The following is an 11,815-nucleotide window of genomic DNA, read 5'->3' as shown; positions in this document are numbered from 1 at the left end:
AACCGAACCGAATTGATTGGATCTGAACTTAACTGAACTGAATTGAAATTAAGTTGAAATGAACAGACCTGAGTCTTTAATTAGGCTAACTAATCCTAAGGTCCAACTAAGTTGGTTTGTCCTAAAAGGCTTAGGCTGGGTTAATTGGGTTCCTAAAGGGATTTTCAATCAATTTTTGGGTTTTTTTTTTTTTTTTTTTTTTTTTTTTTTTTTTTTTTTTATCTTTGGGTATGTAATAAGCTGATGATTAGAGATCTCATGATTGGTGATTTTATACTCTATCATGCTCCGTCACATAAGATCATTTGGACTTGAAATGTTGATGCAATGAACACAGGGCTCCTTATACCTAGGATCAGATTCTTGATTCCATATAAAAGGAACAACTCAGCCAAAAACATAATCTGATGGTTAAATCCCCAATCTCCATGATTGATTTTATTACTCTATCGATTCCTTTGGGTAAGATTGGCTTGAAGAAAATACATACGATCTATGAGCAAGAGTGATTATTACTCAATCATTTACTATACATACATCGTACCCAAGAGTATGAAGTGAATATTTTTGTTTAAGTTTGAAGAAGGGAATGAAAGAGTAATAATTATAGAAATGATATTCTGAAATGGACTGGCAGGGTGTACGTGTTCTGGGGCTAGATTTGAAATGTCTACCCCCATTTAATTTGCAACTAATCCTAATTACTCCCTTACATGCGGTGTCTTCCATTTTATACTCCAATATTGGTTACTAGTAAGTCTAGTGTGTATATATATATATGAAACTCAAAGCATATAATATATTCATCAACTCTACCTTCGCTTTGCCATAATTAGCAAGCTAGAAGCAAGTTAATTATGGCTTCCAAATTGATATGTTTTTTGGTAATCTTTTCTCTAACATCACTTTTTATGGGTGCTTCTAATGCTTGGCTTATGCAGCCAGACTTTTATGCCTCTAGTTGCCCTAATGTTGAACAAATTGTGTACAATACTATGAAGCAAGCCGTTAGTAAGGAACCACGTATGGGTGCATCTATTCTTCGCTTGTTCTTCCATGATTGCTTTGTCAACGTAAGTATTTTCGAATCTATAACCTTATTATTTATTTAAGTTTTTTTTTTTATTTATTTTTTTTATTTTTTTTTATTGCAATACCATGTTCTATGTACATTATTAAACAATATACTACGACGTATGAAAAATTATTATGCAAAGATGGGAGAATTTCGTTATTTCCTTGTAATGTCATTATTGATTGTAATATTGTTGCATTTTTCTAGAAAGAAAATGGTTGGGAGGATGATGATTAGTTTGGACAATTATGGGTCCCTAGACAATTATATAGAAGGTTTAGAGAAAATGATGGATGTTATCTACATAAAAAAAAACTGAGTGAGAAAATGAAGAATTAAAAAATATATATACTTCGTTTATAATACTAACGTTACATGATCTATTGTCAAGGAAAAAAAAAATGCTTTACCTAGGGTTAGACCCCGGTTGCATAGTGAGGTTTGATCGCATTCATTAATATCATGAGAGACAACCCTAACCAATGGATAATATACAACTTTGATAGAAGCATATATATATATATATATATATATATATATATATATATATATATATATATATATATTAATAAATGATCTAATTTATTTTTAATATTGGCACAATGGTTAATTAAATATGATCCATACTTTTTAGGAAAAATCACATCTTTTTTGTCACACCCCTAAATAATAATAGATTAATAGAAGTACATACATAAAAGTCTTTGACCTAATTTTATCTCATAATGAATATAAAGGTTCATCCAAATAAATCATGTGATTAATTTAGTTATTAGAAATTATAAAAGAAATGTACGCTGAGTAGTAATTGTGAACAAAGAAAGTATATATGGTCGTTTTATATTTACGCTAAAGGATCAATTAAAATAGACTGGAATCAATATATACACTATATTGTTCATCTATTAGACTAACTCATTCATGTTTTTTTCATTCATTTCCGGTAACATTAGGGTTGTGATGCATCTGTACTCCTAGATGATACACCAACATTTACAGGGGAGAAAACTGCTAAAGCAAATGCAAACAACTCAATAAGGGGTTTTGAAGTGATTGATGCAATCAAGTGTAATCTTGAAGCTGCTTGCCCCCAAACTGTATCGTGTGCAGACATTCTAGCTCTTGCATCACGAGACGGAGTTAGATTGGTAAGCACATAAAACTCATAAAAATACTTTGGATTATAGATTTCATTGTGCACATAAATCTAAAGATTAATTAGTTTGTATTACTACTCCCTATCACTTGAGCTTCATTCATTGTTTAAGAACAAAAAGAAAAACATTACAAAATAAGCCATATTGCTTACTTCCTCCCTATTTTCCAAGCATAGGAAAATTGAAAAATACATGCAATGTTTTAGCTAGCATCTGTAACAAAAATGTGAATAAATCTATAATCTATAATAATATATACAGTCTGGTATATAATAATATATATACTTTCTCCGTTTCTTTATAGTTGCAACATACACTTTATTGATATGGTATTTAAGACAAATAGATCTCACATGATATAATACACTTAAAAAGGGGTTAAGAGGTTGTTAGAGGTATAATCAAGTGGCCATGAGCTTTAAATAAAGATAATAGTACAATTTTCACCATAAAAATCTTCCATTTATGTGTGTTGCAACTATTATAATATTTTCATTATAGGAAAGTGTTGCAATTATAAAGAAACAAAGGAAATAATCCGTATTAAAAAGCGTTTCAAATTGCATTAATCTTGTCACGTCGCTCATTCCATCATCTTTAATTCATCTAAGTGTTAACGTTTATGTCATCCCTTATAAACATGCATGGTTGGTATACAATATGAACCCATTGCAACCACAAGTTTGATAATAATCCCATTTGCTTATCTAAGTTGAAGTACATTGCATTGTATTATTTCAGAACCATATTAATGACAATTGAAAATGAAAAATGAAGTTGAATACAATAACTCAAGACGTACATTGTCTATTTATCCCACCAAAACTAGTTATTCAATTTAAACACCTCAATTTGTTCTTATCAAAATTTATTATTTTAAGATCCTACCACTTGATGTACCTAACTATATGTTCTCACATTTGTAGTTAGGAGGGCCCACATGGAAAGTACCACTAGGTAGAAGAGATGCAAGAACAGCAAGCCTAAGCTTGGCAAACCAAAACCTTCCACCCCCACGTTCAAGCCTTGCTAACCTCACTTCCCTCTTTGCAAGACAAAACTTAAACATCAACGAAATGACCGCCCTCTCCGGCGGCCACACCATCGGCCTCGCTCGTTGCATCAACTTCCGACCCCACATTTACAACGACACCGACATAGATCCCACCTTTGCAGCCACTCGCCAAGCCAACTGCCCTAAACAAGCTGGGAATGGAGACTTCAACTTAGCCCCTCTTGATCGTCAAACACCAAACAAATTCGACAACGATTATTTTCAAAACCTTGTTCAAAAACGCGGTCTATTACATTCGGATCAAGAGCTTTACAATGGTGGTTCTCAAGATTCCTTGGTGAAGAAGTATAGTACTAATCAAGCTGTTTTCTTTCAAGATTTTGTTGCAGCGATGATCAAGATGGGGAACATTAAGCTTCTTACTGGTACTAAAGGAGAGATTAGAAAGAACTGTCGCGTTATCAATTAGATTATTGTTAATATCATCAGTTTATTTCATAATTCTGGTTTTAATTACACTTGTACGTACTATATATAAATGGAAATTTTGTGAAAAACTACCTATTATAGTTCAGAATTTGCGAGAAACTACCTATTAAAAAAATGTTGTAATTGACTACCTAATTTTCGAAAAATGTTGTAATTTACTACCTTACGCCGGATTATGAATGAGTTTGACCAAAGTTCTCCGATGTTGACTTGGTCACGTGACCATCACGTGACACTTAATGACCCTTTTCTTTCACCAAGTGTCACGTGACCAAGTCAATGCCGGAGAATTTTGGTCAAACTCATTCATAATCCGGCATAAAGGTAGTAAATTACAACATTTTAAAAAAATTAGGTAGTTTTGTTTTTTAGGTTCTGTTCATTAAAAAATCTCAACAACAATCTCATTTTTAAGTATTTGTTAAAGAAGAATTTATATTGATAGATGTTTTGCAATATCATAGTGGTCGGCGACATAGTGATTTAGGTTGAATGATTGGCGTTCTTCCAATTGTATAAATTGAGAAGACGACTATTTTTTTTTTTTTTCGAGTCCCATCAGTTTGATCGGCACAAATTAATTAATTTTTCGCAAACTTGTTCGTGGATTAGGTAGTGACCTAAACTACTTTTGGTCATTGCATATAAGAATTATATGCTCTGTTTATATTTAAGGCATTTACCTATGTATACGTTGGGCGTGACCTCATAATTATATACTAAACCATAGCATTGATGGCTACAAATCTACAACAAGGGGTGAAAGGTATAAACTAGGAAAGAATATCTACAGTCAACTAATTTACAATTATTCAAGTCATAGGCTATAAACTAGGAAGGAAAATAATACACCTAACTAATTCACATTTACAAAGATATATACAATATATGTTTAGCATACAATATATTTAACACTTTCAAACATATATCATAATGGTTTATTGACGAAAGGTATATCAATTATTATAATTACCAAAATTTATCCTATTATTAAATATTAGTTATAATCTTATAATTTATTTTATAATAACCAAAATTATCCCTGTTTTATATATTAGTTGTTTTCCATTCAAAAAAAAAATATGTTAGTTATTATCCTATAATTAGTTTAATATTGTAATTAACAGAATTTATCCTATTTTAAATTATGTTTCATATTTTTGAGAATGAATAAAAATTGAATGTTTAAATCATGATGAATTTTATATTGTGATATAATTGAGTCGATAAAAATGATGATGATGATGATGATAATAATAATGATGATGATGATGATGATGATGATGTTTAATTCTAGGACGGGTTGTGGCTTTTGCGGCTCATCGAAAGCGGCTACTGCTACTGCTACTGCTACTTCTACTGCTACTGCTACTGCTACTGCTACTCCTACTGCTACTGCTACTCCTACTGCTGCTGCTACTGCTGCTGCTACTGCTGCTGCTGCTACTGCTGCTACTACTACTGCTGCTGCTGCTGCGGCTGCGGCGGCTGCTGGCTGCTGCTGCTGCGGCGGCTGCTGGCTGCTGCTACTGCTGCTGCTGCTGCTACTACTGCTACTGCTGCTGTTGCTGCTGCTGCTGCTGCGGTTGCGGCTGCGGCTACTGCGGCTGCTGCTGCTGCTACTACTACTACTACTACTACTACTACTACTACTGCTACTGCTACTGCTACTGCTACTGCTACTGCTACTGCTACTGCTACTGCTACTGCTACTGCTACTGCTACTGCTACTGCTCCTGCTGCTGCTGCTGCTGCTGCTGCTGCTGCTACTGCTGCTGCTGCTGCTGCTACTGCTGCTGCTGCTGCTACTGCTACTGCTACTTCTACTGCTACTGCTACTGCTACTGCTACTGCTACTCCTACTGCTACTGCTACTCCTACTGCTGCTGCTACTCCTACTGCTGCTGCTACTGCTGCTGCTACTGCTGCTGCTACTGCTGCTGCTGCTACTACTGCTGCTACTACTACTGCTACTACATCCAAGAATCCGTTAGTGGGGCTCACTTTTGACACATGTCACTCATTTATTGGATTAAAAAAATTTATTATTTTTTTTAAGAAAAAGAAAAATCCTAAATTGCTAAACCAGCCACCACCGCCGATGGGTTCCCACCACCGTCACCCAAACCTAACCCCCGAAGCTCCGAGACCGTCGCTGAACCACCGTCGTCACCATACCCCGCCCCAAAACCTCCGATACTGTCACCACACCATCGAAACCCCAACCTAAACTAGCCGAAACCCCAACCCACATCGTCGCCGAACCACCGTCAGCCGAAACCTAACCCTACCCAGCCAAAACCTCCCAGCCACTTCGATTCCTCCTCGAAAAAACCACCCCTGTACTTCCGCTTCACCTTCAAACCAGTCGAAAACCACTTTCGAAGCCCTAGCTAGGTCGATTTGCGGTGAGGCGACGACATGGGTGGTTTTCGGTGGTTCGTGGTAAGGGTTTGCACGAACTGATTGGTGGGATTTGCGCGGGGGAGGGGGGCCGTGGTGGGTGGGGATGATGGGCGGTGATTTCGCCGGTGAAGGAAGGGTTGTCGGCGTCAGTATGAGTCTCCGACTGTGGAGTCGCGGCCGCCGGTGGTGGGCTAGTGGCTGGGTTAGGGTTATAGAGTGTTTTTCTTTTTTTTTTTTTTTTTTACCTTTATTTTTTAAACCAATGTCTTATTGCCACGTGTCTATCTTGGGTCCCACTAACGAATTTCATCCAAAATTCAGTTAGAAGGTGGTGAAATCCAATTTTTGGATTTTTTTGTGGTGTTATTTTCAAAAAAATCCCAATAATAATAATGTCACTATTCTAACTAAATAGGAGAAACAAATTAATACAAGACAATAGACATGACCTAATATAATAAAATTTATGTAATTTCCTTACTTTATATAAGGTGGTTGAATATTTGTTTTAAAAATGAAAAGAAAATTATGTAGCTTACTTACATTATATAACACGCTTCCATATTTATATATTTGTACTCCAGGTAATTAATGACCTAAACATTTCTAAGTCATAACATTTTTATTTAATGTTATTTAATTAGTGTATCCTCTTTCTTAAAGTATCAATTGAAAGTCTAATAGATTTAAGTTTATCACTTTATAAATGAAAATGTTATCATCTTTAATTCATTGTTGTAACACTATCCTAAAATAGAAATATCACAATAGTAATAACACACTATAAAAAGGAATGTTTGGGGGATTTTTCTATGTGACTGGCTTCAACGTGTGGCTGGGGTTACTCGGTCAGGGGTGACTCGAGTTAGTCCTAACCGAGTAACCCCTCAAGTAACCTCTAATTGAATATTCCCACGAGTAACCCTGATCGAGTAACCCCTCAGGTAACCCATGACCGAGTAACCCTCGAGTAACCCCCTAAACGAGTAACCCCTGACCATCCCTTCAAGTAACCCTTGATTGAGTAACCCCTAATCGAACCCCTCAAGTAACTTCTGACTGAGTAACCCCTGATCGAACCCCTCAAGTAACTTCTGACCGAGTAACTCGAGTAACCCCTAACCGAGTCACTTGAGTAACACCGGCCACATGGTGTGGCCAACCATATATAAAAATTTGTGTTCAAATTAAAGAATGTACACTGTTTAGGGTAAAAATTACCCCAAATACGTGGTCCAATCCTATGGTGACACGTGGCCCAATAAAGAGGTGACACGTGTCACTATAGGAAGATTATGACACGTATGAAGAGCATGAGAGCACCTAAAAAAATAAAGAGAGTAAAGGCCTCCTTACATCATAAGGCCAACTACCCTTGAAAGCCGCAAAACGGGGCCTAGAGGGACACGTGCCCTACACTAATTGCGCAGCGAATCAGAGCACATATCTCTAGGTCACTTATTCTAAGGGCACAAATTCCTACCCCTATAAATACCCTAATCATTGATGATGGGAGGGGTGGATTGTGACATAACAATAAATAGAGCACTAAATTGCCCAACTTCTCTCTACTTTCTCACTCTAGTACTCTTTCCTTTTCAAAGTTTTAAAGTTAAAATTTAAAAATTCCTCTGTCTCTCTCGGTTTCTCTAGTTACTTCAAGATGTCTCATTATCTTCATCCTAATACCTTTGTATACCCTCACTATATGGGGAAAAACTTTCAACCTCTCCCAGTCCTAGAAGATGAAGCACCTATTAATTGGGAAAGTTGTGTTATTGGACGTGTGTGGGATGATAGGGACTTTTCTTTATCTCTTTATCAGCGGCTACTAGCCCAATTTTGGCATCTTTGTGCCCCAGTGACGGTTTTCAACTATGGTAAAGATCTAATATTTAGTTGTGAAACTTCTGAGGATGGCGATGAATTAGATGAGAGAGGGTGGGTCCATTTTAAAGGAAGTTTGGTCGTGTTACAGCGCCTTCGGGAACATGCAGTACCAATGAATCTTAATCTTCATCTTGCTGAGTTGTGGGTGGGCGTGGTGGGTCTACCTTTACGATATTCTACTCCTTAAGTTGCGGCGGTTGTATTAGCTCATGTGGGTGATGTAACGAACTTTGATGAATCTAATGGTCAGTTTCCTATACTTTGCCCTAGAGTTAAAATATTAGTTTGTTGTCGTTACCTTTGATTGCTGGTTGTTATTTTTCCACATTTGACAATCATGTCACGTGGGTGAAATTTAAATATGAAGGATCTTTAGATTTTGTAGAAAGTGTGGTTTAGTCGGACATAGTTCTACCTTGTGTGAAAAAGATCATGCTAAAATTAGTGGTCCTTTGGAACGTCATTATCGTCATATCCATTAGAATGGTGGTTATGTGCTCTTCGGACCCACGGACCTAGAATTATATTCAGACTCTTTGCAAGGAATTTTTCCTTCCCCAAGCGCTTAGACTACGGAGCTTTGGTTTGGAGCTCATGATGATGATGATCCGTTAGAATACGATGCGGATTCGCACCCCTCGGATTATGATGATGATGATGATGGAACAACGTTTCAAGGGGTTTTGTTAGACTCTTCATCTGAGTCCACATGTGGTTCGGGCAATAAACGATCAGTGGCAAGTATTCCAGGCTTTTTCCGCCCCCATCTCCAACTGCTTTCCGATCAGCTGATAATAATGAAGTCTTAAGCATGGATTTGGGGCCTAATCGTGCGATTAAGGGACAATTTGCGATAGTTAATCATGAGGCTCGAAGAGCTCTATGTGTAAGACATGCAACTCCTTCTAATTCAGGTTGGCAATACATGAGGGGCTGGCAAAATAAGGATACATGTGTCAATGGATGGAGTCAACAACATTCTTCAAATGACGGTGGAGCTTTGCAAAGATTTTTGGGAACTTCTGTGAGAAACAGGACCCTTATCGCCAGGTTGTCTCCGGTTCTTATCCACTTTATGGATTGGGTTGTGACACGGAAATGGGCCATCAAGCTCTCACGTGGGATCTGAATTCAAGAATAATCTCTTCTGAGTTTATGCCAAATACTAATCCATCACCTGATCCTTTTATGCGCTTCTCCTCTTATGCAGTGAGCCGACCCAATTCTAATTTACAACATAGCCCAAGCTACCATTACTTCTCCTGTGGGCCAGATCTGACCTGATATGGGTTACTTAAATGATATGGATTGTTTTACCCGGGCTTCTCCAATGGACCAAACGGTTCCGGACCTGGATCTGTTTGGACATGGGTTTTCTCCTCCTCCCCTTGGTCCATCAGGCCCTTTTTTTGAGGTCCCTTTTCGAAGTCGGACCTAGAAATTGGATGGGAGAGGAATCTGCTCAAAAATATCCCTTTCTTTCTTGATCTTTTTCGGCGACCCTTCCATTAAGCTCCGGTTACAGGGCCGATTCGTCTTCACAGCAGTTCTCACTCTCTTTGAATCTTCAAACTCATGGGCCGTCACCTCCTTCGCCATTCCAACGGATTATTCCCCGACGGTTTCTGAATCTCCGCCTTCTCCAGCTTCACCTACTGAATCTTCTTCAGCGACTCCGACTGCTCCGAATGCTCCAACTGCTCATCTTGAGGATATGGCTCCGCGTTCTCCTGGTAAACTTCATCTCTGATCTTTCTCTCCTATTAAGAAGAAGGGAAAAATGGTAATTAAATGGGTGCGACAGGTTACTAAGGTGTGACTGGCTAAGCGTGAAGCTTCTGCTGTAGCTCCGTTGGCCTCTATCCTTTGAGGTGGGTAGTGTTTGCTCATCTGGTTGTTTGCCTTGTGTTCTTCCGTTCAAGAAGCGTAAGGGTCTAGATGGTTCGGTCTCTTCTAGCAGCTTGTCTGATGTAGGTTAGGTGGCTCCCCCTCCAGAGCCTTAAAGACAGGAATGAGAATTGGAGCATGGAATTGTAGGGCATTGGGCAAGCGGACTCCCCTAAGGTTCCATACATTATGTCCTTGTCCCACTTATGGGTTGGATGTTGGTTTTTGATGGAAACTATGCTCCCTGTAAATAAGGTTTTATAAAGGATAACATCTATTCCTATTTTGGGTAGTTGTGGTTTAGATGCTATAGGTTTAAGTGGTGGGTTTGTAGTATTTTGGTTAGCTCCGGTGTTGGTAGACCCGATATATATTTCTCCAAACTTTGTAGCTTGTAAAATATCAGTTGGAAATGAAATAAGACATGTGTAGTGTTTGTGTATGGTGCGCATCATTTAGCTGATAGATTAGAGGTTTGGACTTCCATTTCTAGCTTTGTTAGGACTCACCCTAATGTTTTGTTGATTGGAGACTTTAATCAGGTTGAATACCTTTTTGATAAAATTGGAGGTCTGCAATTTCCATGGCATGCTTGATTTTATTCACTGGCGTCTAGATTTGGGCCTCATTAATGTTCTTTTTTACTGGTCCCACTTATACTTGGACTAATGGCGCATTGATTCAAATCCGACTTTTGAATGATTGGATCGAGCCTATGCGACGTCTGATTGGTTCATTCAATACCCAAACCCGAATGTGACTCATCAACCAATTCTATTTTCTGATCATGCAACTATTTATTTTCACTGACACGATGGACATGTCGCACTTTCGCCAGCCATACTGAATAGAAAATTGGTGTTTGGCTGCTAAGGATGTGTCGGAATTTGTTACTTCCATTTGCCTCGAGAACTTTCAAGGTTCATCTCAATTTTCTTTGTCTCGACGGTTGGCTGTAATCAGGGATAAACTCCGTAACTGGTGCTTATCTCACAGGACGTCATAGGGGATTAATTGGAGAGCTTTTTGTCAAGAGGTCACGACAAGTTTGCAGGCGTTGCACTCTCCATTGGCTTGCATACTGTTTCTTAATAACCGTAATGAGAAGGTAGAGGAAGCTCAAACTGTTTTTTTGTACTAGCGTTAGCGCACGAAGGTTTGGTGGGATGCTACGGGTGAATTTGGTTCGAAACTGCATTTTTCGGTGGTTCAGGCCAGGAAGCGGTGCAACATGATTCACATTCTTAAAGACTCTTCAGGTGCTTGGATCTTGGATAAGGAGGGTGTCCGTGCTTTGATCTTAAAGTTCAAGGATGCTGCAAGGTGTATAACTGAGGTCTGAGAGAAAATCTCTCCTCAAGATCCTTCCATATTTCCTGAGAAGAAGTCAAAAACAAAACACTCCTAGCAATCGAATTCTCCAAGGATCTCAGAATGTAAGAAATGATTTAGCATCACATCTTTTCCAGGCACCACAATTTGGATGATCTTCAGCTGGTTTCGGCAAACTTCCATCAATGAAACCTAACTTATTCTTCGTTGCAAGCGCAATGATCATACTCCTCTTCCATTCACCATAAGCCTCACCAGAAAACTTTTCAGAAACAATAGGCAAAGCAGTATTCTCAGATGGATTGATGTAATAAGGTGAAGTTGGATCAGAAGTTACTGGAACTGAAGAATTTTCCGCCATTTTCAATCAAGAAATTGTGTATAAATGGAAGAAACAACAGATTGATTGATTCAATCTATGATATTATCAAAGGAAATTGCTCAAACTCTCACGATTTCTTATGAAATATGCAGAAATTCGAAGCTACTATAATCTGATTGTTTGATTACAATCAACAAAAAAAAAAACACATAAATCTGACTTGATGCGGAAGAAAATCAGAT

General features: G+C 38.0%; 1 protein-coding gene across 1 annotated transcript; it reads left to right on the top strand.

Annotated features, from left to right (window-relative positions):
• Positions 1-823: 823 nt before the first annotated feature.
• Positions 824-3,804, top strand: LOC110712274 (peroxidase 4-like). Its single transcript, XM_021890738.1, has 3 exons — positions 824-1,073; positions 2,029-2,223; positions 3,159-3,804. Exons 1-3 carry the CDS (start codon positions 858-860, stop codon positions 3,714-3,716), a joined length of 969 nt encoding a protein of 322 aa, XP_021746430.1. The 5' UTR covers positions 824-857; the 3' UTR covers positions 3,717-3,804.
• The last annotated feature ends 8,011 nt before the right edge of the window (positions 3,805-11,815 follow it).

Source organism: Chenopodium quinoa, unplaced genomic scaffold, assembly GCF_001683475.1.
Source record: "Chenopodium quinoa cultivar QQ74 unplaced genomic scaffold, ASM168347v1, whole genome shotgun sequence".
NCBI classification, from domain to species: Eukaryota; Viridiplantae; Streptophyta; class Magnoliopsida; order Caryophyllales; family Amaranthaceae; genus Chenopodium; species Chenopodium quinoa.
Note: the sequence above shows the minus strand (reverse complement) of the source record. Positions and strands in the feature narration are given on the sequence as shown.